The following is a 19,491-nucleotide window of genomic DNA, read 5'->3' as shown; positions in this document are numbered from 1 at the left end:
TATGTTTGGTAGGAGGCAAGAATATACAGTGGAGAAAAGACAGCCTCTTCAATAAGTGGTGCTGAGAAAACTGGACAGCTACATGTAAAAGTATGAAATTAGAACACTCCCTGGCTCTCTTTCTTGGCCATGCGGTGTGACCCTGGGAAGAGTCTGGCTGTGCTCTTGGGCTCCGCAGTCGTGCCTGCACCCTTCACCCCTGTGGCCGCCCCTGCAGAGGAAGACAGTAACAGACCAGGAGAGAGGGCCCCTGCTCCCTTCAAGGAGACGTGGAGCCTGCTGAGACAATCTCTGGTCCATTCTCCGTGGAAAACGAGACCTTCTAGTCTCTGCCCGGGGCGCCTTCACACACCTGCTCTGAATTCAGCCTTTTTGCTTTCAATCTTTCTTCTAAGCTGGTTTACCCCACGGGCTCCTCTCTCTCCCCCTGCTGGGGATGGGCTGCCAAGGGCTTTAACTGGCTTCTGAATGCCTGGGGCTTGAGACCAGCATGAAGCAGAGAGGCCAAGTTTGAGCACAGCCAGAGGCGTGACGGAGCCCCTGGCAGGACCCCCTCCCAGCTCTCGCCAGCCAACTCTCAGCCTGCAGTTCCAAGGCTTGTCTCTGCCCCAGGCGGGTGACAGTCCCTGCACGGGGCTGGACTTACGTAGCTCAGAGCCCTGGTAGCCCAGCTCCAGATTTCTTCCCAGCTCCACTCCTGAACCCTAAATCAAGGCTCAGCCCAGAGGCTCAGGGGGGAGTAGCACCCTGCCCCCGTGGCTGGGCAGGGAGGCAGGGCGTGCTCCAGTGACTTCAGCTGCGTGGCTGAGGTGACCACGGCTATGGAACCAGATATCTGGTGCCTAGATGCCAGGAAAGTTCCCCGGGCGATGAGCTCCAGCTCGACCCCTGGTCTGAAGGATAAGGCTGGGAAGAACTTTCTGGCCTGTGACGCCCGTGGGACAAGGGCTTGGCGCCCTTGGGGTTTTTTTGCTCAATCACTTTTTTTCTCACAAGGGAAACTCCTTTTGTTTGTTCAGAATATAAAAAGAATACCTCCTCACTGTTAAAAACTCAGGCAGTTCAGAAAAGCACGAAGAAGTAGATCCTTTCTAACAAAACTCAGGTTTGTTTGGTATTGTGGAGTTTACCAGGCATTTCCCCATCTATTAGCTAATAGAACTCCACCATAACTCTGTGAAGTAAAGGGAAAGAAGACGATTAGCTACACGTGCTCACTGTTCGCCAGGCACTGCGAGCCTGCTTCTGTGTATTATTTAATCCTCGCCATGACTCTGAAGCAAAGCAGAGTTTCTCAAACTTGAGTGTGTATCAGAATCACCTGATGGGCTTGTTAAAACAGACTGCTGGGCCCAGCCCCAGAGTTTTTGATTTGGAGGTAAATCTGGGCAGGGCCCGAGAATTTGCGTTTCTAACAGAGTCATATATGGTGCTTTTCTTGCTGCTAAAAGAACAGGCGGTGAAGGGTTTGGGTTTTTCCTCCCAGGCTCCTCCCATGAGTTTCACTTGTAGTTCTGAGTGTTTGGGAAGGGCATCCCAAGCCCCAGGTGATGTTGGTGCTGCCCTTCCAGGTGCCACTGAGGTAGATGCTATTACTGCTCCCATTTTGTAGTTGAGAAAACCGAGCTCCAGAGAGGTTGTTACTTTCCTAAGACCATTTATCCAGAAAGTGGCCTAGCTGCTATTTCCAGGAGGTCTGCCTGGTTCTGGGCTTTGTCCACTCTCCACTTCTTCCTCCTGGTTTTCTGTCTTACCCGTCCCTCGCCCCCCATGACACTACACCCGCCTTTAGGAACAAATGCTAGCTTCCCTAGTTTTTCACCCAGCTGGTAAGGCCAGCTGTGAATATGAACATGCAGGCATTTGGGCAGCTACAGGCCAAGATCCTCCAGAACACACAAACCTCAATTCTGCAACTCAGGAAAGATGAGAAATCATGACGCGCGGGTAGACCACACCACATCCAGGCAGACCCTGGATGTCACAACTTCAGTTAGAAGTAACTGGAACCATAGCACAGATTTAATAAATCACAGCGGGTTGGATTGCTAAGCCTCGAGGGAAATCCCCAAGACACAGGGGTTAGGGATTCAGTTCCCTGGTATGAAAAACATGTTTTGGCCTTTTTTGTTCTCTCTCCCTCTTTCCCATAAGAGTCCTTTGTGCCTCTTGTCCTTCATCCTCAGGATGGCAGTGGGAACGGGGGAGAAGTCACTGGGGTATTGTGAGTTGTCCAGGCCTCTACCTTTGGTAAAGACGACAGTTCTCCGTAATAAAATCAGCCTATTAATTGCACATGCTCCCTAACTGCTGTTCTAAGTTCTCCCTTTAGCTCTAATTTAATCTGTTTTTTATACTGCCTTTGAGTGTGAAGGTCACACGGTGCCTTTGCCTACTACAAAAGTAAAGCTTCCTAGCTTCCTTGCATGTGTTCCATGTCTTGTTCTAGCTTGGGAAGGATGTCCCGAACCCCAGAGATAGTTTGTTTATAGTAACTTAATATTCCAGCAGATTCTGGACAGAAGGGGGTGGAGGTGGGAGCCTGGAGAACCAATGAGGTTCGCTCCAATGGAGGATCCCTTCCTAATTCCCAAAGGAAATTCTTTAAGACAGAGCGTCTGCTGTCTGGGAGAAAGGAGAGCAGTTAAGGAATGAGGTGGCAGTGCCTGGTCACAGGGAGTCCTGACAGAGCCCGGGACCAAGAAGCTGGGCAGGAGGGCCTACGAGCCCGGTGCCCGGCACCACCAGGCTAAGCTGCCATCTTTCCAGTGTCCCCGATCTGGGATGGAGGGGTGGATGCCTTGCGAGACCCTGACTTGGGGAGAAGTGGGACTCATTCACCTGCCAGGAGGGGGGTTGGCTTCCTCTTCCCCTTACATCTCATCTCCCACGACGGTTTGTCTTATTTCTCCCAAATGATGAACAGTGGTATTTGTCTGTTTCTGAACTAGCTCACACTGGAGGAGCACCAGAGCAGTGTCTGGCATCCTCTGGGATGGAGCCCCATGTCCGTTCTCTGCTCACGTGATGCGTTCCTGGGTCGTTAGCTTCAATACAGTCACTCCTTTTGGTTGCTCTGTTATTTTGAACACGCTGAGGGTTTTTTGGTTGTTTCTTGTGGGAGGGCTGAAAAATCTCTTGGGGTAAGGATGACTCTCCCAGCCAGCTGGAATTTTTTCACTCTTTTATTGACTATAATATACATACAGAAAAGTGCACGTATCGTAAGTGAACAGCTTGATGGATTTTCACAAACTGAACACAGCACCCGTGTCAAGGGACGAAACGTGACCAATATGCCCTCCTTCCAGTCACCTCCGCACCCCAAGGGCAACCGCTACCCTGCCTTCTAACAGCAGAGATGCACTTGAGCAGACTGGAGTTCAGCCTTCTCTCACGTGTCAGCCTGACTTGCAGTTGCCCTCCATTTCAGAGTTGGTGGCTCAGCAGGATTGAATTGGGGCTGATTGCAGGGGGTAGGGCTCTGACCCAGCACATCCCAACGCGTACCCAGCTGCTGCTCCAGCCACCCGGGAGGAGCACTCAGGGGCAGGGCTGGCTCCATCCTGGCTGCCAGACGGTCCTCCTGTCTGCAGGGGGCCATCCGGGAGGTTAGCCTGGTGAGTCAGTGTGGAGAGGGGATGGGGCTCGAGTTCTCTTTCCGTGTGCTTCTAGAAGTCCTATCATGTGTTCCTGGAAGCGAGAGGCCCGCAGAGTAGGATGACTCAGCGGCATCTATGTGAAAAGTAGCTGAGGTCTGCGCCCTGGGAAAACCAGCATGTGGCCTTGGGTTGGACTTGCCCCATTTGATGCAGCCTGTATTGTTTGGAAACCATCCTTCCCTCCCCCGCTACCCCTGGCACCTATGCCAGGCTCTCTGTTTACTTGTGTGACTCCAAGCACAAGTGCCAGCTGCCAGCCTGGACCTGTTTGCCTCCCTCACTGGCCCCCACTGACCTGACTCCACATCACGTGTGCTCATTTCACTAATAAAAAACCAGGTTTGCCTCTGTGCTCGCCCGCATGCATGCCATGCATCTTTAGACTCTGCCCTTTGCTTCCTCAGCAAAGAGCTGCTCTAACTGTACGCAGGAGGGACAGAGGGCTGGCCAGCGCTAATGGTCAGGAAGAAGTGCTTCTGGACTGGTCGGTACGGCTGGACAGAAAGGCCCTCCCTTGGGGAGCACCATGTCATGCCTAAGTGGCAGTAAGATTTTCCTCCTACACCTTCTTGACACCGTGTCTCTCTGTTCTCCGTAACTTCCTCGCCCTGCCTAGGGGCGCTGTCCCGCAGACAAAGGGAGCCCTGGGGAGACGTGACTTGTGTCTCCACTCCACCTGGGAAGCCAGTAGAAGAGGTGTGGGGCAAGTTACCTCTGACTCAGGCTAGAAAGGTCTTGGGAACCATCTGGTCAGAGGTTCTCTAACAGAGTGCCTAAGAATCACCTGAAATAGACAGGTTTTTCAGGTTCCCTCCCTCCCCCAGATCCAGGCTGCGGCTCAGAAATCTGTATATCTGGAAGGCATTCCAGGTGATTCTGATGCAGGTGAGCCCAAGCCATAGCTTGAGGAACACTGATCTGGATAACCCCTTCCCCAGGTCACAGATGGGGAGAAAGCAAGACCCCGAGGGCTCACGTGCTTCCTCCAGACCATATGGAATAAGGTCCAGAACTTGAGTCCCACCTTCGTTCCGTGCCTACACTGCTCCTGTCTCCTCCCACACACTGAACCTGCCCAAGGGGCCCTGATCCCCAGACTGCACGAATTCCTCCTTTGTCAGGTCTCTTGCCCTACCCTTCCCTCTTACTGCCGCCACTGTAAACTGGATGTTAAGATACAGAATGGGGTTTCTTCAAAGGCCAAACACCTTCCGGCCTCCCTCCCATCCTTCCTCTTCCACCACCTACCACCCCCTACTCTCCTTAAAATGCAAATTACCCCCTGCCCTGCCCCTCCATCCATTGGACAAAGTGGGAAGAGCCTGGCCTCCCCCTCCATGCTGCCCCTGATTCTTTTTTTAATTTAGAACAATATTTATTAATGAAATATATTCACCTTAGAGAAGTCCATACAACACTCTCAATAGAATAGAATACTGTTGACACAATGCAATCGTTATAGCTTTAACAACATGTTACCAAAAGATGGACATACATGAAGCTTTTATTTGTGGTAGTGAGGGAAATAACATTCAACTCCAAAAAATAACGATGAGATACACAGGCGTCGAATTGCCTTCTCATATTAAGAAAACGTGTAGACACAAAACTGTTATTATTTTTGAGAGAAGTAAAAATCTATTCCAAGAAAACAATGTATCTTGATAATAATAGTCATAGTCTACTTTTATTGGGTGCTTGCTGTAGAACAAGTATCAATACTGTGCCAGCCCATTTCACATGGATCTCACCATTCGATCCTCACAGTAACCCTGTGGTTGGTACCATTAGTAGAAAGTCTAACATAGGCCTTTAGAACAGCAATAATGCCTTCCTGTTGCACAATGTTAGTGTTTTGGGGGGAAAAAAAAGGCCTGCTGTGTCTCATGTTTTTCTCTCTGTATTTTGGGATAATTTAAAGTATTAGCTAAATGTTGTTGAAAAACATTTTTTTTAGTATTTTGTTTTATTTTGCATGTTTTGGTAAGGCAATCACAGGATAAACATTCAAACTTTACGGACAGTGAAAAGTAACTCTTCCCTCCCAGAGCTGACCCCTAGTCCCTCAGTACTCCTTTCCAGGGGCCATTACTGTTTCGGTTTCTCCTGAATCCTTCTAGAAAAATTCCGTGCAAACACAAAGTTACAGTGTACACACGTGGTGCCACGTATACACACTATACCTGGCTTTTTTCATTTGACCACCTAGCTTGGAGATGGGAGATGGGCCAGCATCCTTACTTACAGACCTGCTGCAGTCTTTTAATATGTGACCCAACCTATCTTTCTGACCTTAGAGTCCATCCCTCCCCTGTAACGACTTCTCTACATGTTTTCCCTCAAATGCCGTCTTGCTCGTTCTTGCCTCCATTCATGTGATACCATCATCAACTTGGCCAATAGCACTTCCTTCCCATCGTACTGAATCCTCCCCATCCTCCAAGGTCCGGTTGAAAACCCTCTCCCTCCAGGAAGCCTTCCTTGACCATCTAGCCCTAGCACTCTCGTCCTCCTCTGAACCATCAGAGTGCTGAATCGTTTACTTGTTATCTGCTATTATTACCTATTATATTCTGCTTGGAATTGTGAGCTTTAAGTAATTCCCATCTACAGACCACAGCCTATGCTTCTAATTACCCACCCACTTAGCAACGTGCCTTGCCCATAATAAGTACGTAAGGGATGTTAGTAGCAGTGGAGCCATGCAATGCTAGAGCCAAAGAGACCTTGGCCTGGAGGTAGCTGGTTGATTAGCTCAGGGACTTTTCTCTGCCTCTCGGGCTAACAAACATCCAAAGGCTAACTAGCAAATCCAAATCAGATCTTTCTCTGGATTCTGCTTCCTCTGTAGTAATCAACTTCCCTGCCTGTCACCACCCTTCCTGTGCGAGTGAGGCTAGTTCCACCCTCCTGCTCCCCATAACAATGTCTCTTGCACATCCCTCGTTACTCAGTCCCAAACAAGTCATTATTAACATTCCTGCGCTTGCCAGTGGACCCTAGAGCTTGACCCCCATCCCCACTCCAGCTGATGACCAAATTTCCCATTCATTGCAATACATGAGCTAAGCCGATTTCAAGCTGCTTATCTCGAAACCTCTTTGCACACTTGATGTCCCTGTCTCTCCATTTAAGACAAGCATTCCTCTTTCACTAAGGACTGACCATCACTGCTTGGTCCACTGCTTGCTTACAAACACGGCAACGAGAAGTTAATTCTAGACACACTGGCAGCTTAAGTTCTCGGGCCTGAGCCTAACTTTCAGAAAGGAGCCCTTTATTCTTTGTTTACTGTAGAATGAATGTCCTCCAGAGGAGAAGGGCACTCTCCTGCCTAGGGCCCTTGCAGTCTGAAGGTAACCTGGGCATCCTCACCTGGGTGGTTTGCAGGAATCTGAAAGCCTTACACTGTGACTCGCAGTTCAAATGCACAAAGCAGGCTCAGCTCCTTGGAGAAAGAGCTGTCTGAGACCCGTGTGGAGCAAGTCTTTAGAGAGGACGTTGTGCCCTCTTTTAACAATACCAGAACTGCTCTCCCCAACCCCCCCAAATAACCTCTACAGATCAAGAAGTTTCTGACTTTCTCATTAAATAGTCATCTCCTCAAAAAAGTATTTAAGATCTCTACTTACCTATATAGGTCCACTTGGATCCTGCAAAGAAGAAAAAGAAAAAAAGCGAGTAAGTACAACTGAGCTTGAAGAAGTTAGAGAAAACATGGCAGATTTTATTTTTAAATGGGTGAAATTGAAAGGAGGTGGATGCCCAGAACTTCAGACTTTTTCAACATGGAGAAAAGGGAATCCTTATGCACTGCTGGTGGGAATGTAAATTGGTGCAGCCACTATGGAAAACAGTATTGATCTATAGGTTGCTCAAAAAAATTAAGAACAGAACTGCCATATGGTCCAGCAATTCCACTCCTGGATATTTATCCAAAGAAAACAAAACACTAATTAGGAAAGATATATGCACCCCTATGTTGATTGCAGCATTATTTACAATAGTCAAGATATGGAAGCAACCCAAGTGACCATTAATAGGTGAATGGATAAAGAACTGAGATATATATATATATATATATATATATATATATATTCCATAGATATATATATATGGAATATTACCCCGCCATAAAAAAGAATTAAATCTTGCCATTTGTGACAACCTGGCTGGACCTAGAGAGTATTATGCTAAGTGAAATAAGTAGAGAAAGACAAATACTGTATGATTTCACGTATATGTGGAATCTAAAAATCCAACCAAATGAGCAAACATAACAAAAGAAACAGAGATACAGAGAATAGGTGGTTTCCAGAGGAGAGGTGCATGGAGGGAGGATAGAAATAGGTGATGGAGAGTAAGAGGTACAAGCTTCCAGTTGCAAAATAAATGAGTCACTGATATGAAATGTACAGTGTGGGGAATATAGTCAATAACTAATATCCTTGGATGGTGACATTTTAATTGTATAGAAAAAAATCACTATGTTGTATAATAGGAGCTAACATAGTGTTGTAGGTCAATATACTTCAAAAACAAACAAACTTACTCATAGAAAAAGAGATCTTATTTGTGGCTACCAGAGGCAGTGGGTGAGGGCAGGGGGAGTTGGATGAAGATGACCAAAAGGTACTAACTTCCAGTCATAAATAAGTACTAGGGATGTGATGTACAACATGCTAAATATAATTAACACGGCTGGACGTTACATATGAAAATGTTAAGAGAGTCCTAAGAGGGGCTTCCCTGGTGGCGCAGTGGTTGAGAGTCCGCCTGCTGATGCAGGGGACACGGGTCCGTGCCCCGGTCCGGGAAGATCCCCCATGCCGTGGAGCGGCTGGGCCCGTGAGCCATGGCCGCTGAGCCTGGGCATCCGGAGCCTGTGCTCCGTCCGCAACGGGAGAGGCCACAACAGTGAGAGGCCCGCGTACCACAAAAAAAAAAAAAAGAGAGAGTCCTAAGAGTTCTCATCAGAAGGAAAATTTTTTTTTCTATTTAATTTTGTGCCTATATGAGATGATGGGTGTTCACTAAACTTATTGTGATAATCATTTCATGATATATGTAAGTCACATCATTATACCGTACATATTAAATTTATACAGTGCTGTGTGTCAAGTATATCTCAAACTGTAAGAAAAAAATTCTTTTTAATTAGAAAAAAAAAAAAACCTTTTTCAGAGTCCGTGTCAGAACAACTGCTTCTCAGAGCAGCTGTGCTCCCAGGGGAGACAAAGCACAAGGCAGTGATGTTTTGCAGGGGCCCAGGGGTCAGGGAGGGCGCTTCTTGATCAAAGCCTCCCATATATCTTAGAGAAGCCAAATTTCATCACCTGAATGGGTAATAAAGTTACAAGGCTCAAAACTCAAAAGCCACCAAGAGGTACACAGTGAAAGTGATTCCTGCCACCCGAACTCCCTGCTTCATTAGACTTAGTTTCACCAGCTGATGGGAACACTTGCACAGTGTGACTGCACATACAAGTCTCTGTATTCTGTCCCCCCCGCCTTTTTGCATTGCATCTTGCTTTTTCCCACTTAACAACACAGCCTGGAGAAGAGTTCACCTCAGTACATAAAGAGGAGAAAACTAATCCCCAAAAGAAAGTTTTTCTTTGAGGAAGCTGCCACCCTCATCTGAGTTAGAATTCCAGGGGCAGTGGCAATGTGGAGGAGAGGTCCTGCCAGGAATATAATGAAAGTCACCTATCACTTCCCACTCCACACCCTTCACTCATAAAAGTCCTTTGTGCTGACATCAAAACATAGTTTTAAAAAGTCATTGCATAGTACACCTGAAACTAACACAACATTGTTTAATCAACTATGCTCCAATATAAAATAAAATTTTTTTTAAAAGTCGTTGCATAAATAACCAACAAGGACCTACTGTATAGCACAGGGAACTATATGCACGGAACTATCTTGTAATAACCTATAAGGGAAAAGAATCTGAAAAAGAATATATAGATATATGTATAACTGAATCACTTTGCTGTATACCTGAAACTGACAATATTGTACGTTAACTATACTTCAGTTTTTAAAAAGTCGTTGCAGAGCTGTGCTCTCATTACCCTGCTGGCACACCTCCCTCTTCATCTCCAGGAGGAGCCTGAGACCCCAAACTGAGACTCAGGGTGTCTCGGGACACATCACAACGAGGGGACTGTTCAACTCCTATGTCCGTCTCTCCCAGCTTCTCCCAGTGCCTCTGAGATTCTCGGCCCACCAGGGTACTGATGCAAGAGGAAGACTCACATCTCCTTTCTCTCTTGGGAATGATTTGCAGTAAAACTTACCTGACCAACCATCTGGTAGTCACTTATCACAACTGGGCATTTCCTACTCAAGCCAATGGTGGTTTTGAAAAGCGAAAAGAGGATTTTGTTTGTTTTTTCTTTGTAAGCTGGTTTAATGTCCTATTTTTTTTGTTGTTCTGTTTCATTTCTTTGCCTCGGTCTTTTTAATTTTCAAATTCAATTGGCAATTTTTCAAATTACACGTGTACATGGTTTAAAGAGTCAGATGGTTCTATAAGGCTTTTAATAAAAATATTGGTCCCCCGACATTCCCTAGTCACTTTCCTGCTCCCTATGGCAACCACTGTGAATTCTTTTAAAATGATTCTCTTGGCATTATCTCATCTCTATAAAACATGCCCATGTTGTGCCTTCATGATTTGCTTTGGTTTAGGCATTATTTGTTGACATCCCACTTTGGAAGAGATGGATTGAGGGCTCTTTCACATACCTGCAACCCGACACCTCGTTTTATAGATGAGAAAATGAAAGTCCACAAGGAGAAGCGGAAGATCAGTGCCTGCTAAGAAGCATATCTCCACATTTCCCATCACTTCCCACGAACTTAGAGAATCTTTGAGTCTCCTTCCCAATCTTTGGGGTAGAGGGGGGAGTCCAGACCCCTTAGAGTATTTGATCAGTACTATGGACCTTTCCTCACTAAAAATGCCCACTAACACAACATTGTAAAGCAACCATACGCCAATAAAAATTAATTTTTAAAATGCCCGTAAGCTTGGACACAAAATTTCATGTACAGTTAACTTAAGGAGGTCCATAGAACCATGTTAGGTGTTTTTTTGTTTGTTTTGTTTACTGTAAGCTTCTTTGCCATAAACATCTTCGCTGCTGCATAATTAATTGGCATTAAGACAATTTTTCTGTGGAAGATCAAATAACTAGTTGAAAGTTTTGGTTTGACAGTTTGGTTTCCACTGGTTGAAGTGCATTAGCGTTTCTTGCAGCCAGTGCAGTGATGTTATTGATGTCTTTATCCAGCTGACCGATGACGATCATTTGCCCCAAGAGTTGGTTTCTCATTTTGAAACACACTACATTGGAGGAGAAAGAGGCAGAAGGCCTCGAAGGTGCAGAGTTGAGCCAACATTTCCCACAGAACTTTGAAACATCTGTCACTAGAAATGTGACAAGATGCCAAGAATACACCACAGGGTAGAGGCTTTCACAGTGCAACACAAAGCTCAGGTACAAACATGCATCCCTGTATTTGGAAACTGATACCACTCTCAATGAAGGAAGAAATGTTAGCGAGAACGAAAAAGTGCACTGCCGAATGAGGAGATGAATCAACAAACCAAAAAGAAAAAGAAAGAAAGAAAGAAAAAGGTATAAAATACTATGAATGAAAGACTTGGAAGACAAATACTTAGGTACAACCCACAAAATAAAATCAGTTATTTGCACAGTAGTGCCATGAATCTACACACGTTTTAAATGTATTCAAATATTTTGTATTTTGCAATAAAGTCTTTTAAATTGTTAATTATTTATGTTTCACTGTGTCCTTTTTTAAAAAAATTTTTATTGGAGTTTAGTTGATTTACAATGTGTTAGTTTCCGGTGTACAGCAAAGTGAATCAGTTATACATACACATATGCACTCTTTTTTAGATTCTTTTCCCGTATAGTTCATTACAGAGTATTGAATAGAGTTCCCTTTGCTATACAGCAGGTCCTTATTAGTCATCTATTTTATATATAGTAGTGTGTATTATGTTAATCGCAATCTCCCAATTTTTCCCTCCCCTCTCCTTTACCCCCAGTAACCATAAGTTTGTTTTCTACATCTGTGACTCTGTTTCTGTTCATTATGTCCCTCTTGATATCCCTCTTTTACTTTTATTTTATTTTCTACAGCAAAATTGCCTTATGGGTCAATTAGTTACGCAGCGAAAGTGCTTGCGGCAAAGATACTTACAGGCGAAAGTACACAGGGCCCCACAGACCCCCTGAAACTTGCTATGGACCGGATGGGAGTTAATAGTCCCCAGATTAACCTCCTCTGAATTAGCAATTGGATGAAGACATCCAGAACTGTGGGGAACCCAAACTTGTATGTGACCCCCAAGTTTACTGCTAGCCTTTTACTGAAACAGTAGTGAAAAGGAACAAAACAGCCTGGCTTTGGAACCAAGCTACAGAAGACTTCAAACCTCTTTTCTGAACATTTCCCCTCAGCGTTCTGTTTGAGGGCTTCTGTTAAAATAGAATCATGGATTTCAGAGGCAAAGGAAGCCAGGTGATTGCCACTTAGCCAGGCAGAGCACTTGGAGGCCCAGGTTGTGAAACCCCACAAAGAACGGGGAAGTTTGTCCTCACTGCTTCCCTGAGAGACATAGGCCACTCGGTGATCCTGGAGGCCACCAGGAAAAACATCTGCTACCTCTGAGCAGTCCTGCCTTGGCCAGAAATTTTAATTGCACCTGCACCAAGATCAAATCATGGCCTTAATAACCTGCATCTTCTGCTACTTTCCCCAAAGCTTGCTAAGCTGCGGTTTCCATGTTGTTGCAGCTCTCATCCTCAGATGAGGTACCAGCATAATACTCTGGTAGGCTCAGGGCCCAGTGTGATCGAGTGCATCAGGGAGTGTAAGGGCTCAGGTGGTGACACAGGACTGGGCAGTTGTTCTTAAAAAGCAGCAGCATCAGAGCAATCTTTCCTGCCCTCCTTTCTCTGAGCGAACCTGCTTGGCCCTCAGGACTTGGTGCTTTGGGTATAAAGGGCTGTGCCTGGAGGGGCTCAGAAGCTGGAGTCCGGGGAGGAGAAGCACGGTAAAATGAAGGGGAGGGTGGGCTGAGTCAGGGGTTCTCATTGGATGAAGGTCAGGGCCCAGCCTGGTTCATTCAGTTCAGCCAGAACTGAAGGCAGGAAGATTTTATAAAGGAAGTGTGCCCCTTTGCTTTTTGGAAATGTCCCCTCCTGGTTTCCCACCTTTAGCTTTAGGGGCAAGGGTCTTCACAGAATTAAACTGACCCCACAGGCAGGCCAGGCAAAGGCCCCTGCGGTTACACCTCAGTAGCTTCCCGAGAGCACTGTTCCCTTTCCAAGAAGGTTATCTGTTCCATCCGGAGCCTTGGGAGGCCCGGCTGGATGCCTGTTAGAACCTGCAGACCCAGCTTATACTGGGCAAGGAGAATGTCCTGGGTGCCTTCGGAGAAAACGATGTTTACAGAGATTCGGGTCAGGGGTTCAGGGCCCTGCCTGCTTCCTGTCCTGGGTGCTAGCACCCACGTCCACGCAGCCCAAGGCTGCCCAGCTCTCCACACCAGGCTCAGGCAAAGCAGGCTCTGCAGAGTTCATAGAAATGTTCCCCTCCAGCAGCTGAGAATTCCTAGGTTATGTCTGGAAGATGCAAGGCTTCACCTTATTATGCCCCTTCCCTCCCTAACCCTGATGTTCCCCGGTGCCAACAGCTGGGAGTTTAAGTGCCCCAGGCGGAGGGCGGACCACACTCTCCCCCTGTTGCCCAGCTTAACCCCGCTCCACCCTGAAACCTTGGGTTTAATACTGACACTTTACACCTCAGCGAGTTTTGCTTTGACCTTGTCCCTGGAGACAATTAAAAAGCCAAGAAACCTGCCTGAGGCATAACAGAATTTTAAAAGCTGTGTTCTTAGAATCAAGGGGTAAGCAGGCTGCCTCCTCAGTGTGGGGTGAAAGTAAATTTTTTACTGAAAACTTTCCCCAGCCCGACTGGGAGAAGGGGGAAGGGAGAAGAGCGCGGGGGAGAGGAGGGTATGGGAGGTCAGAGAAGCAGAGGGGGGAGGATGAGCTGCCCCCAGCGTGAGGGGAGTAACAGGCTTTCAGGAAAGAGGGCGGGTAAAGGGCTTCTGTCTCGTCCTGGAGCAGCTTGGAGCGATTTCAAGTCAATCAAACTTTGGGTCTCAGGGCAGCTTTCTTCAGAGGGGAATCTGTGTCAAAGTTTGCAGTTTTATAAATTAATTTCCACTTTTCTGTAACTACTTTCTTCCACCCACCTTCTGCCCCACCAGATGAGGAAGATACTACCCAGCCTTTCATGCCAGCTGGTGGACTCGAACTGAATTAAGAAGAATGGCAAAGCTGCTGACAGCCAGGCTCCCCCCCCCCCCCCCCGCCGCCTCCCCTTGCCCTGCCCCATGGGCACCGTGACCTCTGAGGGGAGGGGGCTCCAGCTTCCATGCCGCTGAGCGGGACCAATTTCCCACTGCCACCACCCAGCCAGGGAGGGTGGATCGTCCGCCATTCTAGTCACTTTGGGCCCTTCTGTAAGTGTTTCAACCAAGCCTGGGTCCACGAATGGTCACAGCTACAGATGTCCGTACAACTTGGGACAAACTGTCAAGGGCAGGAGCCACCACCCGTTACTCGGGAAGTTTCCATAAGTCACCCTCTACTCCCCCAGAAAAGCGCTCACCCAGCTGTGGAGAGGCAGGCAAAAGCCCTGACCTTGGCTGCTCTCTGCAACTCACTGCCCAGACCTAAGCCTACCGATGAGGCCCCTCCATCTCCTTCTGCTACTGGCTGGGCACCACCAGCCTCCAGCCCTTCAGGGTTCAAAGCCCTAATTACACTCAGAAATAAGCTGTGTGTGCTCGTCTGAGGGCACGCACACACACACGCGAACCAGAAGTAGAGCCCTTCTGGAGAAAAATAATGATTAAGGATGGGAGGCATCATTCCTTTGACTTGGAGGTGAAACAGTGGTAAAGAGCCTCTCATCCAAAGAAAAGCACCCACCACTGAGCAAACCCTCCCTGGTAAAGAGGCTGCCCAGAACACCCCGGTCACTCCACCATGTGCACGTGGATCGAGGCACAATATTTGAAATCCCGGTTCTGTTTCTCCTCCCCGGTTAGCAAATTCCCAAACCACCTCTCCAGAGCGGGAGTGCTCCGAGAACACACAAACATATTTTAATGCGAAGACGACGTGCGCCCTGGCAACCGGAGCCGATCCTGCATTCCACAGGAAAACGAAGCATCCTTTGTAAAAATGTGCTATTTTGAGACCATGCAGGTCCTTCCCCGCTCCCCCCAGATGATTTTTATCATTAACGAGCCCCGTGGAAATCCTTCTGCCCAGGTGTGGCTGATCGCTCGGGATTGTTAGGAAAGAAGAAACTTTACCGTTGTGTGGGGTTGGGTTAGAAGGCTGTTCCTTTAAGACCACGAGTAGGAGGACGGCAGCCGCGTGCAGGCTGCGGAGGGGCATCTTCTGGCGGCTGCTCGGGACAGGAGGCGGGCGCGGGCTGCCGGCAGCTGGGCTTCTCTCTCTCTGGCTCCGGCGCTGGGGCCGGCGGGGCGCGCACCGGGAGCTCGTGCGTGCAGCCGGGGCGCCAAGGGCGAGCACGTCAGTTCTTTGGGCTCCCGGTTCCCCGCGGGCTGCTTTTATGGAGAGACTCAGTCCTAAACGCATGATGTCACCGGGTGGAGGGTGGCGGGAGAACGCCCTGCCTACGGGAGGTCTGGCGCCCCAGTTCCAAGGTGAGTTGTAACCCTGACTTCAGCAGCTTTCCGCGGGACAGCGGCTCGGGCGCTCCCCGGAGCCGGGGCTGACCTGGGAACCCACTTCTCCGTAGGAGCCGCGGGCAGGCGTGGGGGAGATCCGCCTGCCTTGGCCCGGTCGGGAGGGGGTGCGTCTAGGGACTCGCTTCAGTGGCCACGCCCTTGGTCTGTCATTGCCCTTACTGAGAAGCCCCCTTAGTACAATGCCATCTGGGCAGGAGCCTCCTCTGGGCCCCAATCGTGTGCCTGCCTGGACTGGGCACACTTTAGGGACTGGACGACACAGGTGGGGTTTGGTGAGGGCTGCATTCAAATTATGAATTTCTGTGGACGGTACAGTGGGTCCTGATAAGGTCTTACCTTTGAAAATTTAGACGCCAAGAAATTAACAGGTAAATAGCACAGTGGGGATACAGTGTGAAATAGAAGCAGATATACAGATAAATAGACTAAACAGCTTTACTAAGCAATTAGACTTTGCTCTCATAACAGGTAAGTAGGCAAGGCTCATACTAGTTCATAATATCAATAGTTCTTTAGGAAGCTGGGAGGGGGGCGTCCCTTCTCTGGGGTAGCCGTGAAAGAAAGGGACTTAACGTTATTTACTGAGGACCTACTCAGTGTAAGGCTCTGTACCAGGTGTTTTGCATCTTGGCTTAGATCGGTGTCTGAGTTCTGTTTTCAGTGCAGATTGTCATCACCTGTTGCTCGTTTCTGCCCACTTTCCTCACGTGTCTGTATTCTTTTAAATATATGCATACATCTAGTCATATAGTTGCGGTTCTGACCCTCTTCGTATTTAGTCCATGTTCAGTTGTTAAGTCAAAGGTCTTACTAACTTGCTGCCCCCAATGCTCACTAAACCTTCCTGCTGCTGTTACTGCCGCACGCTGTTCCCACCACTACCCTTGTCATTTGTGCTTCTGGCTTCCCTGGGTCCTCTGAACGTGTCTGCCCTGCTCCCCATGCTGGGCTCTGTCTCCTTCCTGCTCTGTGACCCTGCCTATTCTCTTGGCTCCCTGCTGCCTACAGATATGGCTCAGATCACATGGTCTGCTGAAGGGTGCCCACCCCCAGCCCTGGTATATGACCTTTGGTTTTGTTACCTGGACCAGCCTGCCTTCTTCTCTTGACCACAGCGGCCTGACCAGCCCACACCTCTCTGGTCTCTGCTGATCCTCAGCCTAAGTGGACTCTCAGGCTGGCCTCAGTGACTAGAGAAGCTGCTTGTCCGTGGTAGTTTCGGAGGGATAGAGCAGCTTGTCTGCTGAAAGTCTCCAGGAAGCACATGCCACCCACATTTCAAGGGGTGCTACTGTGCTGTCCCTATCCTCTCAGCTATCGTTTGGGTTAATAAAGGGCTTTGAAGTCTTTTTAAGGAAGTAGTTACAAAGACAATCTTGTTGCAAGCGCTTTCTTTTTAAGGAAGTAGTTACAAAGACAATCTTGTTACAAGCGCTTTCAGAGGATGGTAGACTTAAGGAGGACCTTTTCTGCCTGTAACTCTTGATCAAGAGCCACACCTCCAGGTGGTGAGTGAGCATTTCACTGTGGTTCTTGAAACATTCACGTCTCTGATTTGTCATCAAGGTCTTTAGATGAAATGTACTAGAGGAACACAGCGGTTGGGGAGGAGCTACTGCAGGTTCAGAAATGCACACCGTGGAGGTGAAATCACTCACCCCACATTTCACCACTGGTTCAAGGGAAACTGGGCTGGGCACACATTCTGTTACTCCCACTCTGTTCTGTCTGGCTAAACAGTAAGTCCAATTTCTCCTCGAGCATGAACCTCTAAGCGTTCCCCAACGATTCCCCAGAGACAGAGAAGTCTGAAAAGGGGATGGATTTAATAGAATTTTGTGAACTGGGTTTGATGGAGAGAAAGAAGAGGGTTGGGTTGTTTACTGCATAACTAGATCAAAGACCCGGTTAATTAGTAAAGAATGGATAGCAATCAAAAGAGAATTGAGAATGTAAGTGGAGACCCAATTGTCCTAAGTGCTTAAGTTGTTTTCTTCTAGTTTTATTGAGATACGATTGATAACATAGCACTGTATAAGTTTAGGGTGTACAGCATAATGATTTGACTTACACCCCTCATGAAATGATTTCCACAGTAAGTTCAGTGAACACCCATTATCTGGTATACATACAAAATAAAAGGAAAAGAAGAAATTGGTTTTCCCTTGCGATGAGAACTCTTAAGATTTGCTACAGCAACTTTCCTGTATAACTTCCAGCGGTGTTAATCGTATTTATCACGTTGTACGTTACATCCCTAGTATTTATTTGTCTTATAACTAGAAGTTTGTACCTTTTGACCGCCTGCATCCAATTCCCCCACTGCCCCCACCTCTGATAACCAGAAATCTGATCTCTTTTTCTGTGAGTTTGTCTGTTTGAAGTATAATTGACCTACAAGAGTGACTTTTTTTTTTTGATCCTAGGGTGTCAGAGGGGGGAAAAATCCCACAGAAATGAATGGAATGACCAAACTTCTAAAACATTGAAGCTGAATACCAAGCCTCCCCGTCCCACTCCCCAGCAAGCAGCACAGACCTCACCCGCTTAAGACCCCAACTCTGGGAACCCTCCCTGCCAGAGGCTTCCTGAGGCCTGTGTAACTGAACATGTTTGGATTTGCCTTGCCATCAGCAGGTGAGGCTGTTGTCAGCTAATAAATAGCTCATTACTCAATGGATTAAGGTAGAAAGTGGACCTTCAGCGCTCAAAAGATGGTACCAGGCCAACAAATGACACGCCCAGATGGAAGGCCCCAGGGAGGAGAGCTTCTCTAAAATGTTGCCATCTGGATCAACTGGAGGGTGAGGCTGATGAGTCAAAGGGCAGAGGAGTGTGGAGGAAAGGAACACCGGATGTGGTGTCAGGAGGTCTCGACGGAAGTGCCTGCCCCACCACTTGCTGGATGGCCTTGACAGTGATGCAGCCTCTCTGAACTTCGGTATCCTCGTCGTCTCTAAAATGTAGATTGTCATCCCGGCCACTGGGGCATTGAGAGAATTGATATATGGCTGGAACGAGATAAGGTGAGTGGAAACTTTTCATTCATTCATTCGCCATCTATGTGCTAGGAACTGTGCTAGGCATAGAGCTTGCTCTTGGAGAGTGTGTAAACATAAAACAATCTCATACATAACCATGTAATTATGATTGTTATAAGCTTGATGGAAGCTTGATGTATAACCAGAAGGGGCGCACTCTGTCCTGGGGCTTTGAGGGAAGACATCTTCAGTGTAAGGGTTAGATTTTATGACTTCCTAAAACCTTTGAAATGCACACCTAATACCAGGCTCTTCTTTCTCAAAGCTGATGCCATCTGGCAGTATTTGCCCTTTACACAAGCTAATCGTTGGCCTTTCAGGCATAAGGGTTAGAGTATAGAGATTTTTATTTCTTAAGGTAAGAATTAACTCTTCAGATAGTATCACTCAATTGGAAATGCAGCTTTTTTTTTGCGGTACGCGGGCCTCTCACTGCTGTGGCCTCTCCCGTTGCGGAGCGCAGGCTCCGGACGTGCAGGCTCAGCGGCCATGGCTCACGGGCCCAGCCGCTCCGCGGCATGTGGGATCCTCCCGGACCGGGGCACGAACCCGTGTCCCCTGCATGGGCAGGCGGACTCCCAACCACTGCACCACCAGGGAAGCCCGGGAATGCAGCTTTTGAAGGGGCAAAGGAAAGGGCTGGCGGGAAGAGAACTAACATGTATTGAGTGCCTGCTATTTGCCAGACACTGAACTTGGCACTTTATTCTTACAACAACCTGTGGGGATGAGTGTTACATTTGCCACTTTACGGATGAGGCACCTGAGGCTTGGAAAAGAGAAATACCTTCCTTGCACAGGTTCACGAGGCTTGAGTAGCAGAGACTGAATTGTCAACTAGATAATTCTCTGTCTCCAAGACCCAGGCAAGCTCTTTCCATGGCCACCCTAACAAATGCCTCAAATGGGGACGTTGTGTTTCCGGAGCCCTCTGAGATGTGGATTCTCC

The 19,491-nt window shown here is 47.7% G+C and overlaps 2 protein-coding genes across 6 annotated transcripts in view; one reads left to right on the top strand and one right to left on the bottom strand.

The window, feature by feature from the left end:
* CA12 (carbonic anhydrase 12) overlaps positions 1-15,448 on the bottom strand; it is a 59,565-nt gene extending 44,117 nt beyond the window's left edge. For 2 of the 5 annotated variants that reach the window (XM_060005821.1, XM_060005823.1), the window contains exons 1-2: positions 15,100-15,446; positions 7,295-7,315 (exon numbers count right to left, since the gene is read on the bottom strand). In XM_060005821.1, the coding sequence (XP_059861804.1) occupies positions 7,295-7,315; positions 15,100-15,388 (310 nt within the window). In that variant the 5' untranslated portion in view covers positions 15,389-15,446. Of the gene's footprint in view, positions 1-7,294; positions 7,316-15,099 lie in introns of all 5 variants that reach the window. The other 3 variants (XM_060005822.1, XM_060005820.1, XM_060005819.1) reach the window with 3 other exon arrangements.
* Positions 15,357-19,491, top strand: part of USP3 (ubiquitin specific peptidase 3) — a 211,991-nt gene continuing 207,856 nt past the window's right edge. Inside the window, exons 1-2 of the mRNA XM_060005816.1 lie at positions 15,357-15,456; positions 17,928-18,527. The gene's annotated coding sequence lies outside the window, so the exon portion shown is untranslated. The remainder of the gene's footprint in view (positions 15,457-17,927; positions 18,528-19,491) is intronic.

The sequence above is a fragment of the Delphinus delphis genome, chromosome 2, assembly GCF_949987515.2.
Source record: "Delphinus delphis chromosome 2, mDelDel1.2, whole genome shotgun sequence".
Classification (NCBI taxonomy): Eukaryota; Metazoa; Chordata; class Mammalia; order Artiodactyla; family Delphinidae; genus Delphinus; species Delphinus delphis.
Note: the sequence above shows the minus strand (reverse complement) of the source record. Positions and strands in the feature narration are given on the sequence as shown.